The following is a 27,477-nucleotide window of genomic DNA, read 5'->3' on the forward strand; positions in this document are numbered from 1 at the left end:
AGCATAGAGGGACTGTTTCTCTGCCTTAATCATAGAATTGGAAGGGATCCCAAGGGTCAGCTAGTAGTCCAAATCCCCTACAATGCAGGAACCACAGCTAGACCAGACTCTCTCCTTCATGCCTGGGCATGCCCGCATACTCCTGTAGCTTGGGCCACTTCTGACACCAATGCTGCACAGGGGTCACCCCATATTACTTTGTTCCCCTTGGCTTGATCAATAGAGTCTCTTTCAAAATTGGGGAATGTCATCAATTCATCCCAACACATTTTGGGGATATTGCATCATGTAGAAATGCACAGGCACATTGCTTTCTGATCTCAAAACAGAACCATAGTGCTTAAGCCTGTGAAATGCTCATTGGCACCTGTTAGCTCAGGATGTAGGCGGATGACACCTATGGTTGTCCAACTGCTGCTGCACTACAGCACCTATGATCCCTGACCATTGGTGATGCTGGCAGGAGTTGATGGGAGTTAGAGTCCAAACCATGCTGGCTACCCTTGAGTTGCAGGCATCTGGGACATCTTCAGGGTTACTTTCCTATACTGCAAGGATGAGGAGCCTGCGGTCCTGCAGATTTTGTTGGCCATTGCTGACTACTGCCCCTGCTTGATGGCCATAGGTTTCTCATTCCTGCTTTGGTTCCTAGTTGCCCATTGATCCTCAATCACTGGGAGACAGATGCTAGCAAGATTGGAGAGTAAGTACCTCTAACTGGAACCTGGTTGGTGTGCCCTCCTCCTTGGGAGGAACAACCGGGAACGAGAGACAGGTCTCTTGAATGAACCAGCCAATTGGGATCGAGAGGCAGGTCTCAGTGATGCTCTTCCACCTCAGCCAGTCAGTTGATCAAGGGGCTTGGTATAGCTTGGTACAGCCATGCTGCTGAAACGAATAACAAGCATTGGTTGCTGCAGGGGTCTGCTGTTTAGGAGATGTGATGAATTGTTTCTGAGGTTGGTGTCAATCCTGTTATTCTGCGATCTTCCTGCCATCATTATGCGAAAGGAGCAGGGGGCAGAAACACCACACTTAGACACCAGTTCTGATGCCTCATCACATGAGTGTTGCGTGTTTAACGTAGAACAGCCGTCTTGTTGTGGCTGCTCGTTTCCTTCTGCTGGTTGACCCAGGTAGCAAGTTTCAGGGCGCTCTTCAAGTTCAAGAGCTTTGATATGGAGGCCACAGGTTCAAGCCCCACACGACCACCACCGGGCAGATTAAACACCCATAAAAGTCTGGTGCTTGGAGGGGCCTCCTTACTCCTCTGGCCTCATATTCCTTCTGGAAGATTGTCAAGGAAGAGCCTCTGTCCTTTCCCCCCAATTTTCTTGGTGATACAAAAACAGTGTAGTGGGTCACATTTCAGTCTGGGTTGTCAAGGTCCTTAAGAATTCAAGAGGGCCAATGGTCAAACGGTGCATGAGGGGCCTGGTCCTGAGGCTTCAACAACCCCAACTCTGCCCTAGAGCACGTCCTTGTGCCAACAGCTCACCATCTTCTTAGGCAAGGTCATAGTCAAATGTGGCCTATATCCCCAAGTCCGAGGGAGTTCGCAGTTGGGTAGAAAAGGAGTTGGGCAGACCCACACAAAGGCTTCATAAAATGGAGTCCTGAACAGGTGCCCCCCCTCCCCTCCAAGCCTTGCACCTCCCCTCCTTTCCTAGGCAGCCATCTTGGCAGAGCGACCCAGAGCCACATGAAAGGAGGTGGAAGGGAAGCACTGATGGGACAAAATGGCTGCCTGGGCGCCCTGCTAGGTCTCCTCGTCCCAAAGGCACAGCTGCTTCTGCGGCACGTAGTAGTCGAAGCTGTAGCCCTTCTGGCAGCTGCGGATGCCACACTTGTAGGAGGAGACCTTCCCAGCAGCATCGCGGCTCTTGCAGTACTTGAGCATGCAGGGGTACCACTCGATGCTCAGCGCATAGCTGCAGATGCAGGGCCTCCAGCGATCTGCACACAGGCGGCACCGCTGCAAGTTGGGAAGGTCAGCCGACTGGGGCAGGACCTCAAACATGGAGCCGTCCACACCTGAAAGAGAGCCACAAAGACAGAAAGTCACTTCCCGTGCCAAGCACTGCGCATCCAAGCACTGCGATAGCTCTTTGAACAGTCACGGCTTCCCCCAAAGAATCCCGGGAACTGCAGCTTGTTAAGGGTGCTGAGAGTTGTTAATAAGAATAAGAAGAGAAGAAAAACAACATATGTTTAAAGAAGATTGGCAAATGTTTTTTGAATATATGGGAAGTAATTGCGTGCAGCTGAAAACGCTGGCAGCATCAAGACAAATTCAATGGTGTAAACAAGTTTTGAGGGATCCAATAATGGAATACTGAATGGTACAGTTTTTGTAAAATATGCAAGGATTCATGATATGTAAAATGAACCATGGAAAGAGAAAAAGGGAAGTTATTGTGAGTGCCTGGAGGCGGTTGGAGGCCTGTTTGTGGGGGACAGGAGGCGGGCAGGTGTGGAGGACTCCCTGGTCCTGAATGGGGTAACTGTGCCCCTGTGCAGCCTGGGAGTCATTTTGGATTCACAGCTGTCCATGGAGGCGCAGGTCAATTCTGTGTCCAGGGCAGCTGTCTGAGTCCCAAAACAGCTGGAAGGCCAAGCTTGGCCATGCTTGCTCTAAATCCACCCATGCTTCCCAGGTGCCTTTTCTTGCTTGCTACCTTCTGCATCAGACTCCTCAAACCAGGTTCCCCATGCTTCTTCCATGACCAGAGGGCCACACTGGCTGGGGCTGATGGGAGTTGGAGTCCAGCAACATCTGGGGGGGGGGGCACACGTTAGCTATTCTTGCCATTCTCCACTATCACTGCTGCAGAAGGAAGATGTCAAATGGGAATGGCGCCACCTACCTTTCTCCAGCCAGAACTTCACATCCTCTTCCCGGGTGTAGATGGCCTCTTTAGCCTCTGCACAGACGTTGTGGATGTGGGAGCTGAGCTGAGCCCCTTTGCTGAAGTTGACAGTCACGTCCATGCTGAGATGCTCAAGGGCACGCACCTCTTCGGCTTGCCGCACAGTCCGTGGATTTTTCTGGCCAGGGAGAAAGCAGCGGAGAGAGCTTTTAAGAGTCTCATCAGCTTTCCTATCACCGGTGTCATTTTAAAACCCAACAGCTGTTTTTCGCTGGGGGTCGGTCTGCGTATTTAACTACCAGAAATGAATAGAAGCACACAGGCATAAATAGTTCATCGTCTGCTCCCCTAAAACTCACAGCAGTTTACCATTTTAAAAAGCAGCACTGAAATATGAGGCAACAATTGGGAAGGGGGGGGGGAAGACGTATTATTAAATAAAAATCTAACTGCCTCTTCATTAACACAAATATACTAAATTGACCAAAATAGTAAGTGTTAAAATCAAGGAAATTACTCAAAAGCTTTCCTGTTTGCTAGAAACACTTGCAACCTTAATTCAAATTCAGTTATGATATAGCTGAATTAGTGGAAGGATGTCATCTTGCCTTGGTTCACGCCACACAATAAACCAAACTATTTTTTGCTGGGACCACACAACTTTGCAAAGGTGGCGGGAGGGAAAGGGTAAAACTCCCCTTTTCTGCCTGCAATTTCTTTGCTCCAAATCCCGCCCCCCCCCAAGCTGGTTTTCCCTCCGTGGGTCTCCAAGCACGTGTTCAAGAGGGACAACTGCGTGTTTGGATGTTGTAAAGAGAAAAATTGCTTGGGGAGATAAAGCTGGAGTGGAGACGTGGGGGAAAGGGTTAAGCATTCCTGTGCTGCTGCTTCTCCACTCCTAATCCCATTCCTTGCAAAGTTGCCTTCACTTGACAAAAGCAGCTGGTTGGGTTTCTATTGCATGCAACTTTTTTGTTAGGCTCTGAAGTGCGATTAATGGGGATCCACAGCAGAGCCTTTTTCTATGGAAACAGCAGCTTTGCATAGCTGTCAAGTTTTCCCTTTTCTCGTGAGGAAGCCTATTCAGCATAAGGGAATTTCCCTTAAATAAAGGGAGAACTTGACAGCTATGGCTTTATGGCCTAGAAATCCACCAAGAAAATCCTCTCTCTTCCCCCTTCCCCCTGCTGTGATGAACCATGAACACCTGTGTGCAGGTTCCATCTAGGCGCTGACTTAACTGGCTTATTCAGCAGGGCTATACACAGTGCCCAGGTAGGGCTTCTAATACTGGCCTGCAGCAGAATTTGTTCTAATCCAGGGGTGGCCAACTCCCAAGACACTGTGATCTACTCACAGAGTTAAAAACTGGCAGTGATCTACCCCTTTTGGGGGGTTCAGGTCAAAGTTGTTGAGCTTTTTTTTTTAAGGAAAGAAGGTTTTGGGGGTCCTGGTCAAAGTTCTTGGGCTTTTTTAGAATGGAGGAAGGCCCTGTTTTGGGGGGTGCAGGGCACACATGTTGAGCTTTTTCTAGGGGAGCAAAAGTTGTTGAGCTTCTTTGGGGGGAGCCAGTGATCTACCACAGATGAGATGTCCAGTGATCTTCCGGTAGATCACGATCTACCTGTTGGACGTGCCTGTTCTAATCCAATGGGGGGGGGGGAGAGATATGAGGATGGGTTGTGCATAGTTAATTCACTCTCCAAATGTCTGTAAATATGCAAACATTTGAAAATCTTGGTTAGTTTGTCATAATTATTTTCTGAAAGTCACCTAGGACATTGATCCCTGCTCCACTGAAAGGGGACCAGTAAATTTAAACAAGACTAATAATGTGCCTCAGGGTCACCCTAAATGCAAGAACCAATGACCATCCCTCCATCTTCTCACCTGTCTTAGCTTGGCCATGGACTCACTGGGAATGATTTCATTGCGGTGGAGCCTGGTGACAAAGCAAAGTGCCTGGAATTGACTCTGGCCCCGCTCCAGTTCTCCAAGGATCAGGGCTCGGAAAATCTTCACCTCCTAAAGAGAAAAGGGGGAGAGTTAAAAGACATTCCTGGTTTCAGTTTGACATGGTTGTGTAAACCATCTGTCTAAGCTTCTATTCACTGAGGGTGCAGATACCTTATTGCTGCTGGACACAGAGCCCAGGGTGTGCTGTCTGTTGAACTCTGCCTGCAGAATTCAGACTCCACACAGGCATTGCTTAAGGCATTAACTGGGTCTATACAGTTCACTGGGAGGGCTCCAAATATAGGCCTGCAGGAGGGTTTCTCCTAGGACCTCAGTCAAGAGAAGACAAGGGGGAGGGAATATGGGTTGCCATTATGGGAATTTACTGTGTCTGAGCTGCAACAAATCTGCAAACAGAAAGAGGAGAACACAGGAAGCAGACTTACAATGTGTCAGATCATTGGTCTATCTAGATCAGTCATCCCAAACAGCGGCCCTCCAGATGTTTTGGCCTACAACTCCCATGATCCCTAGCTAACAGGACCAGTGGTCAGGGATGGTGGGAATTGTAGTCCAAAACATCTGGAGGGCCAAAGTTTGGGGATGCCTGATCTAGATCAATATTGTCTACACAGACTAGCAGCAGCTCTCCATGGTTTCAGACAGGATTCTCTCCTAGCCCTACCTACAGATTCTGGGAATGCTGGTCTCTCCTGTGCCAGTTTCTATCCCTGGACTTTTCCCAGCTTGAAGATAGGAAACACTATTGAATTTCTGCCTGCCACTCAGCTGTTGAACCACAAAAGTAGAAACACACCACAGGAAGATGGTATGGGGAGCAGGGAGAGAACAGAGAGGAGAAAATCTCCAGGTGATTGAAATGACATTGATGCCATCCCCAACAAATCGCAGGACAAATCCTTCCACCTGGGGCAGCAATTCCGATCAAATGTGTGGTACTAGGGTGGCACACATTATATCAAAACTGCAGTAGAGAGGAACTTCACACGACAGTTTATTCCATTTCCACAACTGTCCCCTAATAGCTAAGTCCCACATTGAGATTTCACACGAGGTGTAGGGCGCTTCTGAAACTATGGTGGAATATAGTGCAAGTTCAGTGCTTATTTCCATGTTATTTGCTTCCAATAAAATAAATCTGTTTGTCCCTTTGAGTGTTTTCGCCTGGCTGCATTGTGTCTTTGTGTGTGTGTGTGTAGAAACCAGCCTGCTGTAGGAAGGTCAACTTTACATCTGCTGCTCCACCCACTTCTACTTCTGGACCTGCCCACCACTGACATATGGCCCTCAGAAGGCTGCCCAGAAGGGAATGTGGCCTTCGGGATGAGAAAGTCCCTTATCTACAAGAAGTCTCATCCTGGAAGACTAAATTAGCACAGTGATGCCTCCTTCTCCTAGCTCCTCTCCCCCCCCCCCCCGGATCTGTGTGGCATTCCAGGCACCTGCCTTTATAAGACCCAGAGCTCAGGAACTGAGCTCCGCTCTGGCTAAGCCTCTCTCCCTGGGATGACCTCTGGGTCTGTCTGCATACATTCCAAGGCTGATTCACCGTCTTCCCCTCCCAGGAGTACGACAGGCTGGCCAGACAATGCAGGAAACGACCAGACAGCTGACAGCACAGCTGCACGCTGGACCCAGGATTGAGCTGGGTGTTGGCTGGATGCATTTAAAACACAGAAGAAGATGAATGGGGAAGAGGAGACGATGCCAAGCACACGCACACAGAGCTTCTCTCGCAAGCTTGTACTTCTCTTTGGGCTCCTTCCCTGCTCTCTTGGGGGAAGGGTGCAGCTAGCCCTTTCCATGTTTCTAGTCCTCATGCATTCTAGGGCGAAGCCTAGAAAAGTGTGGGCAGTGTGTGCTGCACTCAAGCTGCAGAGAAGGGCCACAGCCCAGTGGCAGAGGATGGGATCTGCATGCAGAAAGTCTCAGGTCCAATCCTAGTAGGACTGGGAGAGGCTCCTGCTTGGAACACTAGAGAGCTGCTGCCAGTCAGTGTAGGCAATGCTGAGCTACAGGTAAGGTAGCTCCGTATGTTCACTGTTTAGGGGGCCCCTTCCTTTCTGGGAGGGTGCAATGTCCAAGCTGGGTGGGCTGGAGCAGTCCAAATAATATTAAACTGCCCAGAAAGCTGTTCCAAACTGCAGCTCTGCTGGTTTGATAGATGTGGCAATCCTCCATGCAAGGTTGCCAATTCTACTCCCAGGGGCTCCTCCCCACACTTGCCTTTTGAGACAACTTTTCAAATAACAACAGACACCCACTTATTCCCTTTATTTCCAATGTCCAAGCATGAGCGCCATTCCTAGTGCAGCAAAAATAGGACCATCCACATGAAAAGCCCACAGTTTTGCAGAAGTACAAATATCAGAGGGGGGTGGGCAGAAATGGGAGTAGACAGCCCCAGTGGCCACATAATCCTGGCTGAATATTTGGAGTGGGGGGAGAAGGGGGGGAATGAAATGGAGTAACCCGGAGAGGGTCACACAGCTGACTGTCCACGAGCCTTTCCCTGGTGGAGGGGGTGACCTCTGAAACTCCCTAATGTGAAACCCCCCTTGTGACAGAAAGAGAGGAGTCACTCAGACAACATTCCAGCTCTTTAGCTCCCAAACCTATTTGCTTTCAGCTGTGGTTCTCCCTCCGGGCCCCACGTCGGCTGGCTACTTCACTCTCTCGCAAGTCCCAATCATTCCCCAGCCCTTGCGAACTCTTGTTCCCGTCGCGCCAGCGAGCGGGTGACCCAGCAGCGCCACTGAGCCAGTCTAAATATTTATCTACTCTCTCTGTGTGCCGGGTGATTTATAGGCTGTGAGCGCTCTCTCTCTCTCCCCTGTGCCTGGTGTAGAAAGGAAAGGCAGTCGGGAGGCCCCTCAGAGTGGGTCACAGACGGCATCTTCACTAAACTGGAGAGGAGGGCTTGGAGAAAGGAGACAGTTAACAAGGGTTAAAAGGGGAGAACCAGGGAAAAGATACCCCCAAAGGGAAGGAGGAGAAGCTAACCCCCTCTCTACCACATCGGGTAGCATGTTGATGCATTCCCCATAACACATTAATGAATTCTGTTCCAGAAGAGGTATTTGCCTAGCCACTGTTAGAGTGGGATGCTGGGATTAGATGGGTTTATGGCCTAATCCAGAAGCCAGTCTCACCAAGGTTGCAGGTTCGATCCCCGTGTGCAGCAGTTACATATTCCTGCATTGGAGGGGGTTGGACAAGATGATTCTCAAAGTCTCTTCCAACTCTATGGTGCTATGATTCTTCCCGAGTCCCTGGAATCTCCAGGTAGGGCTGGAAAGCCAGTGTGGCATAGTGGTTAGAGTGACGGGACTAGGATCTGCGAGGCCAGGGTTCAAATCCCCACTCAGCCATGAAGCTGACTGGGTGACCTTGGTCCAAGCACTGTCTCTCTGCCTGACCTACCTCACAGGGTTGTTGTGGGGATTAAACAAGGAGTGGGAGAACCATGTTCTCCACTTTGAGCTCCTTGGAGGGGAAAAAGGGGAATATAAACGCAAATGCAAAAGACCTTTCTTTGCCGGAAATGCTGGAGAGCCTCTGACAGCCTCTGTGGGCTGGTGATGGCAAACCTTTGGCCCTCCTGGCATCATTGGACTCCACCTCCCCATCACCCCTGATGACTGGCTCTGCTGGCTGGGACTCATGAGTTGTGAGCCCAGCAGCCTCTGAAGGGCTGCAGGTTCCCTATCTTCTGGTTGGAGAGCTGGGCTTGAGTTCAGAACCCTGTTCAATCACAGGTGAGGCTGAAAGAGAGCAAATGGCCCACCTCACAGGGCTATTGTGAGGATAAAGGTGAACATGCAGACTGCCAGCAGCTCTTTGGCGGAAGGTCTAGGCAGGAAAGCCAAAAACAAACAAACTGGCCCTGTGTCAGATTTGTCACCATGCCTGACTTGTGGAAGGCTTTTTCCACCCCAACCCCCCAGTGTCATTCGACTCTTCCATGGAAGAAGCAATTGCATGGCAAACAGGAAGAGATGGGATTTCAGGTGCACAGAAGCACTTGGGCACACAAACCACCCTACTCCCAGATGAGCTGATTGCAGGGTGTCAGTTGCAAAAAAAAAAAAAAAAAAGCACTGGCACCCTCTGCCCTTCCTGCTTTCACCCAGTGCCCCCATCTCCTGCATGCTCTTCCCCGTGACTCCCTGGGTGCTCACTTCCGCTGGCTAGGAGGCCTCTGTGCAACTCAGGCACCCCTATTCTCGCCTCCCTCTCAAAACGCCCCATCAGCTAAATCAGAACAGCTTCCTTTTTTATTATTCCAAGCTGGCGTGTTAAACCCCAAAGCCAGATCTTTATCTAAACAAACCATGCTCTGATGGCTCAGTTGGCCCAGACTCAGGGGGGACAGGGCTGGTGTTTGTGCCCAAACATTCCCATACTAGTATGAGGCTTCCTTCCTCCTTGCAGCACTGGGCTCCAGCCAGAGACTTCTCTTCCCTTCTCTTCTGGCTACTTCTTCCCCCAACTTCTGCTGCAGCCAATTACTGGTAGATTTTGATTGCATTTAAATGGGAGATTGTGCAAATCAACTCCTGCCTACAAGTCCACGATAATAATAATAATAATAAAAATTCCCAGGATTCTTATTTCTTTTTAAGAGGGGAGGGTGCTTTAAATATATGATGTGTTGACATCCCCAGGCAAGTGATACAGCTGCAATCCTAACCCCACTTTCCTGGGAGTAAGCCCCACTGAATACCACCGACTTACTTCCGAGTAGAATTGGTTAGGAATGCACTGCAAGGCTGCCGATTTGGGATGAAAGTCGTGCAGCTAATGAAGTTGACTCCAGTCCACAAAAGATTTGCTAAAGTGCGAGAAGGCTCCTTAAAAATAAAATAAAAAGTTTCTCCTCAAAATGAGGGAGGTCCCTTTCCTGACTCCCTTCCTTCAGAAAAAAAAAACACACCAGGTGATTCAGCGCTGAGTCAGTTCTTGGCCAAGCAAAAGGAGGACAGGGTTTGTGGCCAAGGATTTCCGTGAAGCTTTCCCAGCAGAGACAACAAGTTCCAGCATGACATCAGCACCCCCACAGATGTTCCGGACTCAAGGACTCTTTGCGCAGTATGATTCCCAAAGGGAGGCTGTTGGGAAATCCTTCTTTGGAAAGTAATTCAGGGGCACTAGTGATAAAAGCAGCGGGGAGTGGGCTTCAGAAGCTAACCATCTAATGTTTCCGGATTTCGTGGAGAATTAGTTGCACCGAAAGCAAAGGCAGGTCCATAGCTCTATATCCGAAAGGAGCACCTAGCCATGTACGCATTTGCGGTTCCAATATTTAATTAACACAAACACTTTAAAAACCCCACACAGTTCAGCAGCCTAGAACTCCACTTTCTGCTACCCATAGCTGTGTGTGTAAATTAGGAATGTACGCTAATCAGGGCGGCATGCAATTTAGGATGCGCTTGCTTCTTTTTCGGGCTGTAAAACTTAGCAGAAAGTTTTTTGGGGGGGCGGGCTAGGGAGGCTTTGGAACAGGCACCCCCAAACTGTGGCCCTCCAGATGTTTTGGCCTACAACTCCCACGATCCCTAGCTAACAGGACCAGTGGTCGGGGAAGATGGGAATTGTAGTCCAAAACATCTGGAGGGCCGAAGTTTGGGGATGCCTGCTTTGGAGTGTATAAGTTAAGCTTGGTGTGGTGGGGGTGGGGAGAGAATTGAGGTGAAAAAAGAGCAAAATGTGAAATGGAGGAGAGCAGCCAGAATGCAGGAAGGTGTGATATACCGAGGCAGATTGTTGATTCACCTGGCTCAATGCTGTCAACATTGTCTGGCAGCAGCTCTCCAGGGTTTCAGGCAGGGATCTCTTCCAACTCCACCCAGGATTGAACCTGGAGCTTTCTGCATGAAAAGCCTATAATTTACATGTTCTGTGAATGCAGGCTAATGGTTTAGCTCTCCCAGACAAGCCACGAGATGTAGCCATGGCCAAACCTACTAAATGAGTACCTGATCATTTACTGTGGCAGCGCCTAAACTTTGGAACTCCCTGCCTATTGAGCTCAAGCAGGCAACTTCACTGAACTCTTTTCTGTGCTAAAAACATAACGAGCCCACTCAGATGCTTAGAAAGTGGAGGTAATTTTAACCCGTTTTAGTATGTTTTAAAGAATGGCTGTAAATTTTTCTTAATTTTACTGTTTTATCTTTTGGAAAATGCTTTGAGGGTTTGTTTGTTTGTTTTTAACAACCAAGCATTGTATAATTTTTTATGAAACAACAAATAAAAATAAATACATTTGTTACTGTTTGGTGGACTTGTGACTGTTAGGGTTGCCATGTTTTGAAGAGCAGAAGAGAATACATTTTCCGACTACTACTTTTAACCGTGGGTTGTTATGACTACGCATGAAAAAGAGGACATGTCCTGGAAAAGGAGGGCATATGGCAACCCTAACTGTCCTAACCCAATAAAACTTCACCCTGTAAAAAAAAAAGGGACAAGTGGAACGCTGCAGGGTTCTGGCCCTAGGCCTAGTGTTGTTCAATGTCTTTATAAATGACTTGGATGAAGGAATAGAGAGGATGCTCAACAAATTTGTGGATGACACCAAACTTGGAGTACTTAACACCTCAGAAGCTAGAATCAGGATTCAAATGGAATTTAATAGATGGGAGAACTGGGCCAAAACTAACAAAAAGAATATCAGTAAGGACAAATGTAACATTCTAAACATAGACAGGAAGAACCAGATGCACAAATATAGGATGGGGGAATCACCTGGCTTGACAACAGTTCACGTAAAAGGGATCTAGAGGGTTTTAGTAGATCACAAACTTAACACGAGTGAACAGTGTGATACAGCCGGGGGTGGGGTGGGGGTGGGGAGGCTAAGGCTATTCTAGGCTGCATCAAAAGAAGCATAGTGCCCAATCAATGGAAGTAATAGCCCCACTTTATTCTGCCTTGGTCAGACCACACCTTGCTGTGTCTAGTTCTGGGCACCACAGTTTAAGGAGGACATTGACAAGTTGGAATGTGTGCAGAGGTGGGTGACCAGATGATCCAACTGTCTGGAAACCAAGCCTTATGAGGAACAGTTGAGGGAGTTGGGTATGCCTAGCCTGTTCCTTGTGACAGCCTTTCACGTGGAAGATGGAGCAAGCTTGTTTTCTCCTGCTCCAGAGGGAGCAGGTGTCCAAAATCAGCAGATTCAAATTATGAGAGAGCAGATTCTGACTAAATATTAGGAGGAACTTCCTGATGTCAAGAGCTGTTCAACAGTGGAGCAGATTACCTCAGTGGAGAAGTTTTAAACAGAGGTTGGATGGCCATCTATCAGGGATTTTTTTAGCTGTGGTTCCTGAATTGCATAGGTTGGACTAAATGATCCTTGGAGGATCTTTGAACACTGTGATTTGGGAGAGCTAAACCATGGAACAGGTTTTGGACAATACACCCCAAGCCACACCATGGCTTAGCACAACATAAAAATGACCCAGGGGGGGGGGATGGCTTGAGGTCCTATCTCCAACGTCTTGCATGTTTGCTCATTCATGGGCTTAACATTAGATGTAAACAAGGTCCTATCTGATATAATTTCTCTCTCACACACGCCCAAACTGGAGATAACAGGGTTCAGACACAAGGACACCAAGAAATTCATTGCCATTGAAGGATCAGGATATGACCCCTGCCTTGGGGGACCACTTTTCCAAGCAGCAACACCATTTTCAGGTTTCAAGTTTATTTGAACTCAAAATGTTCCCTACGGAAAGCTGCCCCCCCCTTTAAAAGATGTGCTTAATTAAAATGCAACCCTGTGTCGATCTGCACGGTTGCTCCACAGGATAACAAAAGCAATATTCTGCCAAACTGTGCCCCTGCCTGCCCTCAAACACAGCCTGCAGGAAATATATACCTTAATAACCGTGTGATAAATTTGCTAATGTTTAACGTCACCAGGTTTATTCCTGCTGAGAACCTGCCTTGAAACTTCCGGACCGCCTCGTTGTGCATCCCAAATTGCCTCTTTTCCCTCTCAGAGAGCAATGGTGCAAAGAGGACCACAGCAAATGAACAGGTTCACACAGAAGCAGGCAAGCTTTAAGGCAGAGATGGGGAAACTGTGGTCCAAGATGTTGTTGGGTTCCCATCTGCCTCAGTCACATAATGCCCATTCCACAGTTGTAAGAAACTTTGGAACTCCCTGCCTATTGACATCACGCAGGAATCTTCACTGTACACTTTTTGGCACCTGCTAAAACATTTTTGTTTAGGCAAGCCTACAAAGATACATCCGACGTGGGTGGCACTGTGGGTTAAACCACAGAGCCTAGGGCTTGCCGATCAGAAGGTCGGCGGTTTGAATCCCTGCGACGGGGTGAGCTCCCGTTGTTTGGTCCCAGCTCCTGCCAACCTAGCAGTTCGAAAGCACGTCAAAGTGCAAGTAGATAAATAGGTACCGCTCCGGCGGGAAGGTAAACGGCGTTTCCATGTGCTGCTCTGGTTCGCCAGAAGCGGCTTAGTCATGCTGGCCACATGGCCTGGAAGCTGTACGCCAGCTCCCTTAGCCAATAAAGCGAGATGAGTGCCACAACCCCAGTCGTCCATGACTGGACCTAATGTTCAGGGGTCCCTTTACCTTTACAAAGATACATAGAATGTTTATGTATGTTTTAATCTGTGGTTTGTTTGTTTTTTACTTTAATGCCAATTTTAATTTTTTTGAATGCTTTAAAATGGTTGGGTTGTCTTTTTTTTTTAAGTGTTTTTACCAATAATTTAATTGGTGTGTTTTTCATGATAAACCACTAGGAGAGTTTTGGGTTTTTTTAACCACTAAGGAGAGTGCATACATTTAATGGAATAAAAATAATAAATACATAACCTCCCAGAGATTATGGGAGTTAGTTATACGGTAGTCCATCAACAACTAAATGGCCACAGGATTTCCATCGCTACCTTAAACTACCATGCAGGCATTATTATGATTATTATTATGATTCATAACCCACCCTTCTTAAGTAGCCCAGTGTGTCATCAGCAAGCAACAAAACAATAAAATACCTTTAAAACAATCCCCATGCTGATGCAGACTGGGAAAGATCTCTACTTAAAAGGCATTTTGGAAGAGGATGATATCCAGTAGGCACCAAAAAAAAAAAAAGCAAGAGAGATAGTGGCTGCCTAACACTTAACACAGCCCCTCCAAGTGTCCCTATTTTCCAGGTACAGTCCTGGATTTACAGAAGCTGTCCCAGTTTCTGATTCAATCATGGAATGTCCTGCTTTTCCTTAGGATGTCCCTATTCTCATCAGAGAAATGTTGGAGGGTATAGAGTCATGCGACCCCCCCCCCCGAGTCAAGAAGATAAGTAACAATACAACTTTTAGAAGACATCTGAAGGCAGCCCTGTATACGGAAGTTTTGTTTTTTTAAATGTTTAAGTTTGTGTTTATATATGTTGGAAGTCACCCAGAGTGGCTGGGGCAACCCAGTCAGTTGGGCAGGATAGAAATAATAGAATTATATTATTATTATTGAATAGGATGTCCCTATTCTCATCGGAGAAATGTTGGAGGGTATAACGGGAGGGAATTCAGTTCCTAAATTATGCAGAATGGGGCCTCCTGATAAGATGCTCTTCCGCTGGAGTGGAGGCCCTCACTTGCAACATACAGAGACTGTCCCTAGACCGTGCCCCCTCCTGGGCTACACCCTCTCCCTCCTCAGGCCACACACCCTCACCAGCCCTGCTTCACATTCTCCTTGAGTGGTTCTGTCAGCCTGGAATGTGCACTGGAACTCCAATAATGCCTCTTTTTTGCCTGGATAGAGGATCAAGAGGAGTGTGTGTGTGTTGTGTGTGTGCGCGCGCATTTGGAAGGTCACCCAAAAGGTTATGTGGCCCTCAAGCCGAAAAGGATTCAATTCACCTGTACTTTATAGGACTGTTGCAAGGATTACAAACATGCTGAAGATCCTGAACTGCTATACAAATGGCAAGAATTGATCTCAGGCCAGGGCGCAGCAATTTTACACCACAAAGGTGCCTTGGAGTCTATCCCAGCACCTAGGAATTTTAAACACTGCTTGAGCTGCAGACCCTCCCCCACTTCCCAGCACTTAGATGGCATCTCTTTCCCTCCTCTCTGGGATGAATGAAGAGTCTCAAGCCAAGATAACGCAAGTTGAGGTCAAGAGTAGTGGGAGGCCACAAAGATTGCAGAAATTCTTTCACTTTCAATTCCTCAAACAGGACGCAGCCAGGCTAAAGTGCTCTTCTCTGCTGCTATAAAAGGGGCAAAGTACAGTTTTGAAATTGGCATGAGGTTTACGCTGACTGGGCTAGGCTGCTACGCAAAGCTGGAAAAAGCAGAGATACCACCTTTAGAATACACAGGAAGCTTTATCCAGGCTGCACCCAAGAAAAAACAGCAGGCAGCAACCCCAAAGCTAACTGGAAACCTGCCATGGGCCGGATTCAGCTCAGGGGACTTCAGCGGCCAACCTGTAGAACTTTAGAAGAATAAGCAGCTCAACCATTAAGGTGGCATACACCAGGAGGTGGGGGATCTCTGGGGCCTGAGGCCGCTCCATCTGGCCCTCAGAACTTTCCCTTCCCCTAGGTCACACCCCCTTGCTGGTACTGCTTTGCTCCCCGAGTATTTCTGCCTGCCTGGCATATGTCCTTGAACTCCGATCACATCTTCTGCCACCCTGGATGGATCACAGAGAGGTGGTGTGTAGAAACTAGCTTATGGTACAAAGGTGAAATTCACATTGGCAGCACACTTCTTCTGCCTCTGGCTTTGCTGGCATGCGGCCCTCAGGCTGTTGCCCAGAAGAGAATGAAGGCTTTGGGATGGCAAAGGGGTTCTTCACCCGAGTCAGAATCAGTATTCCCCAAAGGTAGAACTTCTTCCTGCAGATGCCCACCCTCAGGTACCCTTGCAGAAAACCTCTCCTAGAACGTGGGAAGAACCTGATGGATCAGAACAATGGCCCATCTAGTCCAGCATCCTATGCACAATGAGATGCCCCAATGGGAAACCTGCAAGCAGGACCCAAGCGCAAGAGACCTCTCCCCCTCCTGTGGTTTCTAGGAACTGGCATTCAGAAGCATCACTGCCTTCCAACCGTGCAGGCAGAGCATGACTGGTAGAGAGATAGCCTTCTACTCCATAAATTAGTCGAAGTGGGTGGGAGTTTGTGGAAGCTACATCCTACATCCTTCAGCAGCTTCCTCCACCCATTTTCTGTCAATGGCGCTCATGTTCAGCTAAGCAGATCCAAAGAGGATTCTGGAGCAACCAGACCAGTGCTGTGGAATTCAATGGCATTTCTTTGTGTGTGGAAGGGTGGATAATGGAAAGAACGAACATCTGGGAATGCTAGAGCTCACATGGTTTTCTTCCAGAAGGACCCTCCCTTTCCTTGTCTCTGCCTAAGAACATATCTTTGTGTAGGGCAGACACAAAGGCAAGGGCTGGATCTAATATAGGAGAATCCCCAGGGGAGTCAGTGCTAAAAGGTGAATAAGAGGTGACATGACCAAGTGCAACCCCCCCCCCAATTCATGGCATGGAGGAAGTGGATAGAGAAACGTTTTTCTATGCATGCTACGACTGCGGCCTATGTTTTTTGTGAGCCCCCAAAATGGAAAACGAGTGAGGTCCCAACTAAAGAAGAATGGCAACTTAAGTTGACAGAATATGCACAACTCGCAGATTTAACATATAGAACAGGCATCCCCAAACTGCAGCCCTCTAGATGTTTTGGCCTACAACTCCCATGATCCCTAGCTAAGAGAACCAGTGGTCAGGGATGATGGGAATTGTAGTCCAAAACATCTGGAGGGCCGCAGTTTGGGGATGCCTGATATAGAACAAGAGAACAAGAAGAACATACATTTAAAGAAGACTGGTAAACGTTTATTGAATATATGGGAAATAATTGCGTACAGCTGAGAACACTGGCAGCATTAAGATATATTTAACAGTGTAAACATGTTTTGATGGAAGCAATAATGGAATACTGAATGGTATAGTTTTTGTAAAATATGCAGGAATTTATGATATGTAAAATGAACCATGGAAAGAGAAGGAGGGAACTCATTGATATCTAAGGATGTAAAAGGAGTATTTTAAATTGTAAAACAGAAAACTTAATAAAAATTAGAGAGAGAGAGAGAGAGAGAGAGAGAGAGAGAGAGAGAGAGAGAGAGAGAGAGAGAGAGAGAGAGAAGTTTTTCTCCGTCTCTCGTAAGACTAGATTCGGGGCAGATAAAGGAAAGAACTTATTCAAGCAACACATAGTTAAACTAGAGCACTTGCTCCCACAGGAGGCAGTGATGGTCCTCAACCTGGATCAGGCAAATTCATGGAGGAGAAAAGGCTACTAGCCATGATAACTTTGCTCTGTCTCCTTGGTTGGAGGCAGTAAGCCACAGGAGGGGAGAGTGCTGTTGTCCTCGTGTGCTGCTTGAGAGTTTTCTACAAGCCTCTGGTTGGCTGCTGTGAGAACAGGATGCTGGACTAGCCTGGCCATTGGTCTGATTCAGTAGGACTGCTCTTAAATCCAGCATCTAAAAGAAAGGGCCAGGGCTGGCTCTAGGTAGAGTCCCAGTGGCGTGGGGCCGGAAGGCCGGATGCTGCGCGGCAAAGCCGTGCGGAAGCCATGCTGCACCCTGCGAGGGCGGGGGCGCCTGAGCGATCTCCGCCCCTCAGCGCCAGGGCACGTGACCTGCTCGAGACTGCCCTGGAAAGGGCTCATCAACAGGGTGGAGACCTAGATCCTGTCCTCCCTACAGGCCACTCAGTATACAAAGCAGCAACAGTGCGCCGGAGCATGTAGAGTCCTTTGCCACTGCATAGCCTCCAACAATTCTCTGATGAAAATAGGGACATCCTAAGGAAAAACGGGACATTCCAGGATCAAATCAGAAACCATGGTGGCTTCTGTAAATCTGGGACTGTCCCTGAAGAATAGGGACACTTGGGGGAGGGGGTCTGCCCAGCTGAGAGCCAAATGAGATGTGGTGCAGGAGATTTGCAATAAGAATCCCTGCTTACATTAAAAAAAGAGAAAAGAATAGCAGTAACTGGAGGGAAGAACGAACTAGGTCAAACTGGTGTGAAAGCCATTTAACGCTTTCCCCATGCAATTTGTTTTCCTCATTAAACTCACCCCCTTCCTCCCAATTTTTTTTTGTCATTTCCCCAGAGAGGAAAGTTTAGAGGTATCTTAGGATTGTCAAACGCCAATATCTTTTGATCTTAAATACTAGGGCTGCCGCTCAGCAATTAGAGCATCCGGTTTGCTTGCAGAAGGTCCCAGGTTCAATACCCAGCAGCTCCAAGCAGGGCTGGGAGAGAACCCTGCTCTGAAACCCTGCACTGCTGCTGAATGGACCATGAGTCTCACTCAGTATAAGGCAGCTTCCTATTTTTCTACTGTATGCATAGGTGCCAGCTCTCTGGGGCCCTGCATGCCTGAGCACTCACAAAATTCCCCATGAAGGGGCCAGGCAGCCACAAATTTTGATGCCAGGGCCATGCACACTGCATGGCACCCACAGTCTCAGGCACTCACGGTCACAGGGCCAAGCTGGCACTCCTTATTGTACGTGTCTTGTAGGTTATCTCCCCATCAGGCAAAGAGCAGCTTAGAATGGGAGGAGAAGAAAGAGTTTAACACCCTCTTCCTTCTGTGCTGTAGTCCCAGTCCCTATGACTTCTATTAATTTTCAAAAATGGCCCCTGTGGAACATCATCATGGGTTTCCTGCATTACATCTATTTTGGCTGGAGTATTGGGATCTCATTCACATCTGGGAATGCAGGGCGATAAAGGAATAAAGGTCAGGGGTCCATGGCTCACAGATTGTAACCCTTGATAAATGTGGGCGCCCAGAGAACCATATAATGAGCTCCATATGCGCAGTGAGGCTGGAGGTGTAAGCAGCAAGATGCCAAGTTTTTCTAGCAAATTGTGAAACCAGAGGAAGCTTCAAAAGGTGCAAGGAAAGGATCTGCTTTCCCAAGATAAAAGACAAGTCTTTTTGGATCCATTGGCAGGGCTTACAAGAACAACTGAATTATCTCTGTGAAGTCCCCATTGCGTATATTCCAATAGTGACCCCATTCTCCAAATGCTGAGCCTTAGATAGCCAAGAAACTGGAATCCCAAGGAACCGGAATCCCAAAGTATGCAAAATTACAAGCGAAATCTTAAAAGGAGGAGCTGTCCAATGAGGGCTGAGCATGCTCATTGGCCACCGATGGCTAGCTGAATGCTGAAAAGTGGTGCTACTAGGGAGAGAAATGAGAACTGGATGGGGGGAAAGCAGAACTTGACGCTGCAACTTTTTGTGGTAAGCCTCATTTGTAACCACCACTGCCACCAATAACAGTGTCACCAATAACAGTGTACTATTCATGTGCACAGTGCTTTAGAAAGAATAAATGGCCAGGTCTAAGACCTAAGGGCGTTACAATTTCCATACAGTATATATCTCCACCACTTGCATATACAATACAAACAATTGAGTTACAATGAAGCAGAGGAGCCACGTCTCTCATTCGTTTACTTGTTTTTAATAAGATCTGCATGGTCCACCCATGTATGTCAAAGTTATAGAGCAATGGTCGAGGCGTAATTGACTTGTGTTGATTAATTCTCAGCATGATCCTTTGCTTAAGGGCAGCTGAAGGGCCTTGCTGGTTAATAGCCATGCCTACCTGGTGCTGCATTCTTTGAAAGAATCCAAACAAAGAATGGGGGTGGGGGAGGAGGTCCCACCAGAAGTGGGCCAGAACACCCTGGTCATAGCAGAGATAAGAAAGAATTACTGCAGAAACACAGCAGGTAGCCCTCTCTGGGGGGCGGGGGGGGTTCTTTGGGGCTTTCCATTATTACTTATCTTGTAGCAGACAATTTGAGGGACTTGCAGACAAGCTATATAAGGGACCACAAGTTACTCAAAGATATTTCATCATGACATATGTGCACTGCACATTAGTAATCTGAATTCTGTGACACCAAAAGCTAAATTCTCCAGCCTGTATCATTCTATGCAAATTAATAATATGTGCCTGATTGCTCTACTTTTCTATACATAGACTTTTCTTTCTTTCTTTTTTTTAAAAAATATTTTTATTAGAGAAAAAAGATTTTTTAAACAATATAAATTTCCAATACATAGCCAATTACAACCCCCCCTGCTTTCCTCCCTTCCCATCCCTCCCTCTCCCCCCCTCTCCCCCTCTAAGGCAGGGGTAGGCAACCTAAGGCTCATGGGCCGGATGCGACCCAATCGCCTTCTCAATCTGGTCTGCGGACGGTCCGGGAATCAGCGTGTTTTTACATTAATATGCATCTCTGGGTTATTTGTGGGGCCTGCCTGGTGTTTTTACATGAGTAGAATGTGTGCTTTTATTTAAAATGCATCTCTGGTTATTTGTGGGGCATATGACTTCATTCATTCCCTCCCCCCAAATATAGTCCGGCCCACCACATGGTCTGAGGGATGGTGGACCAGCCCATGGCTGAAAAAGGTTGCTGACCCCTGCTCTAAGGACTTCCCTCAGCTCCCCTCTTTGGTTTGTTTGTACATATTATTTTCTGCATGTTATAAAATTGTACATATCATTGCCTTATCTATCACGTGTTCTACTAATAAATTGTGGATGTTTATTCAAAACCTGCCAAGGAGTCCAAGCCCTTTTGTTGTCTTTTAAAATAATTTGTAAAAAGTTCCCATTCATCTTTGAGGTCACAGTTGTCCTTCTCACGTAGTTTATATGTCAACTTTGGCAACTCCGCATAGCTCATCAGTTTTTCTTGCTATTGTTCTTTCGTTGGGATTTCCTCATTCTTCCATCTTTGTGCTAACAAGACTCTTGCTGCTGTTGTAGCATACATAAATAACTTCTTTGTTTTCCTTGGCAGGTTTTGTCCTAGAATCCCTAACAAAAATGCTTCTGTTTTTTTTTTACAAATGTCATTTTAAACATCTTTTTCAATTCATTATATATCATCTCCCTTTTTCTTTTTTTTTACTTCTCTACATTCCCACTGCAAATGATATAAAGTACCTTCTTTTTATTTACATTTCCAAAAAATGTTTGTCCCGGTTTTGTACATTTGTGCCATTTTTACTGGTGTAATATGCCATCTGCACATCATTTTCATATAGCTCTCTTTCAAAAGAGAACAATCTGTAAATTTAAAATCTCCCTTCCACAATTTTTCTCAGTCCTCAAATTGTATATTATATCCTATATCTTGCGCCCATTTAATCACAACCGATTTGACCTCCTCGTCTCGTTTCCCATTCTAGCAGAATGCTGTATGCTTTCTTCAGTAGTTTCACGTCTTCTTCTATAACCTCATTTTGAAACCTAGAAATTGTATAACTACTGTAAACCCGTTTTCTTTTATCCTCCTTAAACATCTCATTTAATTGTCTGTAACACAACAAACTCTGAAAATGATCTTTAATTTCTTCATAGTCTTTTAATTTCCATTTTCTTTCTTGGTCTTTCAATAAATCTCTATATGTAGGCCACTTTCCCTTTTTGCCAAGCGGTTTGAGTAATGAAGCTTCTTTTGGTGATAGCCACCAAGGTGTTTTTTGTTCTAATAAATCCTTGTATCTTTTCCACACTCTCATTAATGATTTCCTAATTATATGATTGTAGAATCCTTTTGTACTTTCCCTTTCCCATACCATAAGTATGCATGTCATCTTTATCTATTGTCATGTCCTTCCAAATCTAATGCTTTTTCCTTTTCCAGTTTTATCCAGTCCCTGATCCAAACCAAACATGCAGCCTCGTAATATAATTTAAGGTCTAGGAGGGTGGTTAAGGATGATTGCCTCAAAAGATGGCAAAAGGATATTTCCAAATTTGTCGCGGGGGGGGGGGGGGGGAGGCCAAGGATTAAACATAAGATTCTTATAGATACAAAAGAAAGAGGAGGCTTCGCCCTCCCATAAATAGACTTTTCTTTACCCCATTGTCTAATTCTTCTTTTGCTAGTCATAGGGAAGGGCAAGACCTGACCTAGGATAGCCAGTGTACTGCAGTAACAGTGTCAGACTAGGCTGCCCAGTGAGACCCAGGTTCAAATCCTCACTCAATCATTAAGCTGGCCAAGAAACCTTTGGTGAATCTCTCTCAGCTTAAACAATTTGCAGGGTTCTTGTGGTGACAGAACAAGGAGAAGCAACATGTGCATTATTCTAGGCAATTTTTGACAGTGCAAAAGGTTATTAATAAATCTCCTGGGATGAATTAACCAACAGTGCTTGGTGAATTCTGGCTTCTGAATTCACCAAGCACTGCCAGCACATTTTCTAGCATATTCACAGTTATAAGGGCTAGGAACTTCCTTTTTTGTCAACAAAATGAAAACTGAGATTTGGGGGAAGTTAAATTCAGCATTCAATTCCACTTCAGCTGACATCCTGCAACCAGTAAGGCAGGACCTACTAAACCTCAACAGGGAAGGACAAGAAAGTAACAGAACACGATAATCAGGCACATTCTTCCATTCTTTCCCACTACCACCCCTGTGTTTATCAGACTTTCTTCTTGCAAAGAAGGGCTTTATTTTTGCAGCAGAGCACATAGTTTGCACAGAGAAGGTCACAGGCTCACCTCCCAGCATCTCCAGACTGAAAACCCTGAAGATCCACTTTCAGTCAGTTTAGACAGTGCTAAGCTCAGTGGACCGATGGCACCTAAAGAGGCTAATTTTATGAAGGACCATATCTTGGTGAGAGCTACAGCAGGAGATTCAAGGTGTTGAAAAGACATTGCTTTCACACAATGCACTGTTAACCAGTGGAACCCATAGCCCCAGGATGCTTTTAAAAGGAGGTTAAACACAATTAGAGAAGGGCCACAGCTCAGCAGCAGAGCACGTATGGTGCATGGGAAAGCTCACAGGTTCAGTCCTCTGCATCTCTAGCTAAAGAAGCTGAATCTCTCCTCAGTAAAAAAAGCTGAATGTGAGAGATAGAAACTTAGAAAGCTGCAAAAAAATAAAATAAAACTTAGTCAGAGCTGGTCTGGCTTGCTCTGTAGAGCAGGACTGTCTAAAACAGTCTTTGCCACCCAGTTACCCTCCATATATTGAATTATATTTCCCACCAGCCTCAGTCTGCATGATCCATGGGCAGGGATCATGAAAATCATAGAGTTGTAAGGGACCCTGAGGATCATCTAGTCTAAGCCCCTGCAATGCAGGAATATGCAGCTGTCCCATTCGGGGATCAAACTTGCAACCTTGGCTTTATCAGAACCATGCTCTAGCCAACTGAGCTATTGGTCTGAAGTCCAAAAGGCACCTGGATGGGGATGCCCACCTTACAACATGGGGCAAGGTCCCTGAATCTATATTCCACCCAGGCAGAGTCTCACTCCCTCACTGCACCTTCCCAGCTACGTCTCCACCTCCAGATTCCATATCTGGTTCCTAACTTGCTTTGTTTAAGGCAGGGATGGGGGAATCTGTGACTCTCTGCATCTCCAGCTGCCATCTGCCCCAGCCAGCACAGCTATGGGTCAGGGATGATGTGAGTTGGAGTCGAACAACAGCCTGTGAATTCCTCATCCCTTGTGTTAAGCTGACACAGATCTAGTTAGGACCTGGACCTGGGATTACAGTGTGGTGGTGGAGCAGAGGGGAGCCCCCACAGCTTGCTTTGGTTTACTTGCTGGTCCTAATTTGGGTTCCCTGCAACTCTCCCCTGCCAGGAAAACTTGGAGGCTGAAGGGAGAAATGTTCTCTATTGCCTACTGGACTTTGGAGCAAAAGTCTGCCTGCTCCAAAGCACAAAACAACAACAACAACAACAACAACAACAACAACAACAACAACAACAACAACAACAACAACAGTTTATTTCTTGTACCCTATCCATCTGAGATTTCTCCCTCCACAAACAAGGGGGGAAAGAGGCTTTTGCATGGTGCATCACTTTGTGGAGGCCTGCATGGGATCACTCCCCTCTCTTTCTGCAAGCCTAATGCCAGAAATCACAGTTAAAGATCCTCTATAAACACTCCTACCCTTCCACCCATCCTGCAAGCTTCTCCCTCCATGAGAAGATATCAGTGACCAGAGTTCCCAGGCTGGAGTCTCTTTGATCTGCTCCATTCCACTGCGTAATGTAGGCCACTGCAAAATACACCAGGGACCATATTCCAGACAGTGGACCGTTCAGGGCTGGGTTGGGGGGGAGGCAGGGCTCTACAGACGCCTCTGCTTAATAAGGAAAGAACAATGGCTGGGGCACAGAGAGATGCTCCTCGCCTCCCACACCCAGAGCACAAGCGAGCCAGTTGTTTGGGGCTGTGTCACTGACCGCACAGCGATTACTCCATTGCGGGAGCCTTTCAATCAGGACTGATCTTCATTTTCAAGTAGCTGATGTGGGTCGGAAAGCGCCTGTTGCACATGGAAGCCGTAAGATGCAGTCTCTGTTCAAACATGTGCATGCTATCTCTTGCAGTTCAGTGAGCATAAGGAGAACTTTGCTGGGTCAGACCAAAGGTCTTTCCAGTCTGAAGTTCTGTTTCTAACAGCCAACCAACTGCCTCAAGGAAATCTGCAAAAAAAAAGGCTTGCACCACTTGGGACTTTTTAGTTTAGAGAAACAGCTAGTAAGGGTGACAGGGTGCAAGTGTATACAGTTATGCATAAGATGGGGAATGGGGAAAGAGAAACGTTTTTTCTGTCTTTCTCCTAACACTGTTATTATTATTATTTTATATTATTATTATTATTATTATTATTATTATTATTATTATTTTATTTGTACTCTGAGTGGCTTCCAACAAATTGTAAAAACTCAATAAGACATCAAACTTTCCTGTACAGGGCTGCCCTCAGATGTCTTCTAAAAGTCATATTAGCTGTTAATTTCTGTCTCATTGAAATTCAGTGAAGCTGAATGTTGGAAGATTCAGGACAGAGGGGGAAAAGGACCTTGCCACACATAGTTAAACTTTGGAACTCACTTCTGCAGTGGGCAGTGATGGCCACTAACTTAGGTAAAGGTAAAGGGACCCCTGGCCATTAGGTCCAGTTGCGGATGACTCTGGGGTTGCGGCGCTCATCTCGCTTTACTGGCCGAGGGAGCCGGCGTACAGCTTCCGGGTCATGTGGCCAGCATGACAAAGCCGCTTCTGGCGAACCAGAGCAGCGCATCTATTTATCGACTTCCACTTTGATGTACTTTCAAACTGCTAGGTTGGCAGGAGCAGGGACCGAACAATGGGAGCTCATGCCGTCACGGAGATTTGAACCGCCGACCTTCTGATTGGCAAGCCCTAGGCTCTGTGATTTAACCACCAACTTAGATGGCTTTAAAAGAGGATTGGACAGATTCATAGAAGGTACGGCTCTCAGTGGTTACTAGCTGTGATCGCTCTGCTCTACTCCACAGGCAGTAATGCTTCTGAATACCAGTTGCTGGAAACCACAGAAGGGGAGAATTCTCTTGTGTTTGGGTCCTGCATGGTGGTTTTCCAGAAGAGGCATCTGGTTGGTCACTGTGGGAACCAGATGTTGGACTAGATGGGCCACTTCCCTGATCCAGCTGGGCACTTACGTTTAATGTTAGATATATCCTCAAGCTACTCAGGCCAAATCCTGGTCCCCACCCCCCTTTATTCAGAGAGAGTGAGCTATCTCAGGGCGTAGGGCGTGAGAGGGGGCTTTGGTGATGCGTGTGGCTTTTGCATGCATGTGCAATGAATGAACTAGCCTTTGATGTCTGGGAGCCAACTCCATAAAAAAAACAACCCAGAACACTATGAGCAGATGTGATCGTTGCACCTCTGCCATTGGTTGGGAAATCAAAGATGCAGATGCTGTCTTTGAAGCAATCTCCAAGCTGAAACACACTGTTTCTCAGAAATAAGACATAAAGTAAGAAGAGCCCTCCTGGATGAGGCCAAAGACTCCTCTAGACACATATAAAGTCGATCCTACTGCCTTCCGACCAAAGGGATTGGCTCCTTTCCCTTGTCTTGCACTTTACCCTGGAGGTTAAAACTTCCCACCCACCTCTGAAAGCTCTCAGTCCACCTCAGCCTAGTGGGTAGAAACTGAGGCTTAGAGTTCACTGAGGCACCACTTCAAATCCTTGCAGAGCCTATGAATCTCCCACAGTCACTATAGGCAAGGCACTCAGAGATGTGAAGGCCACCAGGATAAAATCGGGAGGACTAGAATTAGTTCCTTCCCCCCCTCAGGCCTTCAGATATCTAGTACTCTTTCAGTCTGACCTACCCATAGCTGTCAAGTTTTCCCTTTTCTTGTAAGGAAGCCTATTCAGCATAAGGGAATTTCCCTTAAAGAAAGGGAGAACTTGACAGCTATGCACCTACCTCCAAGGGCTGCTGTGAAGATAAAACAGAGGGAGGGGCACACACCATAGATGCTCCCCTCAGCTCATTGGAGGAAGGGGGAGATTAAAAATTTAAACAATGCGCTAAATATATCAGAATATTGGGTGGGTGGGTGGGTGTGTATCTATTAACCCCATCCTTTTTCAGTTGGTTCCCCCCGTTCATCCTCTTACCTTAGAGGAAAGACCCTCACCTTTTCCTGGCGGGGAGAAAAAAGCCCCCCCCCCAAGCCACAATTCCTGTGCCCCCCTCGACCCCCGCGTGCGCCCCCGCACCTGTTTGAAGTCGGCCGTGAGGGTGATGAGGGTGCCGTCGCCCTTGCGGAGCTCCAGGGTGACGCAGTCCGCCCCGCTGTCCGCCTGCAGGCTCTCCTCCGTCACTTGCCCATCGGGAAGCCGGACGCGGACTCGCAGCTCCGACGGGGCCCCCGACGCCGCGGCCACCCAGGGCAAAGGCTGGGGCCAGAGCAGCGCCGTCAAGAAGAAACGGAGCCAGCCTCCTCCTCCTCCTCCTCCCTGGCAGAGCATCTCCAGCAGAAAGTGGGGGTATTGAGGGCGAGGGAAGAGAGACTGATCCAAACACCCTCTAAGAGAGACCCCCCTCCCGGCCGGAGTCCCGATCACGCTCTCCGCAGCTCCCCCGCCCCGTCCGGGAAGAAGGAGAGAAACTTTCCCAAAGTTTGTAACTTTCCTCCTGGAGTTGGCGGAGGCTCCTGGCTTGACTGCCTGCCGTCTCCTTATCCCCTCGTCGGGGGCAAATCTCCCCTGCACTGGCGCCCCCTCGAGCCCCTGGATGTCCCTCGCGGTGCTGCCTGCCCTCCGCCGGACACCGCATGGGCTGCTGGCGAGGGAGGTCTACTCCTGGGAAAGTCCTCTTGCGGCTGCGCTCCGCCCCGCCCGGCTGCCAGGGGTGCTCGGATGCTGACTGCTGCTGCCCTCGCCTCGGCTCCCGTTGTTCCTGCTGCCGGCCGGCCCTCGCCTCTCCTTCCTCTCTCTCCCCTTCCAAGCTCCCCCTTACTTACTTCTCTCGCTCTCTCTTTCTCTCTCTACTCTTTTTTTTCTTCTCCTTTTCATTCAATCGCCCCGTCACTTCCTTCACTCTCCAGCATAACAACCCGCCGTGGGACCTGCCTTAAAGAGACATGCGCCCCCTGCCTGCCTCCCCCGCCTTGGAAAGGGCAGGAGCGCCTGTGCAGCTCCCCACCCCAGCAGGAGAGCGAATGCGAA

At 47.5% G+C, this 27,477-nt stretch overlaps 1 protein-coding gene across 1 annotated transcript; it reads right to left on the bottom strand.

Annotated features, from left to right (window-relative positions):
* On the bottom strand, positions 1 to 27,477 carry OAF (out at first homolog). The gene is made up of 4 exons (XM_035140190.2): positions 26,527 to 27,477; positions 4,761 to 4,895; positions 2,868 to 3,048; positions 1 to 2,034 (listed from the first exon to the last, which is right to left on the bottom strand). Exons 1-4 carry the CDS (start codon positions 26,776 to 26,778, stop codon positions 1,760 to 1,762), a joined length of 843 nt encoding a protein of 280 aa, XP_034996081.2. The 5' UTR covers positions 26,779 to 27,477; the 3' UTR covers positions 1 to 1,759.

This window comes from Zootoca vivipara, chromosome 15 (genome assembly GCF_963506605.1).
Source record: "Zootoca vivipara chromosome 15, rZooViv1.1, whole genome shotgun sequence".
Classification (NCBI taxonomy): domain Eukaryota; kingdom Metazoa; phylum Chordata; class Lepidosauria; order Squamata; family Lacertidae; genus Zootoca; species Zootoca vivipara.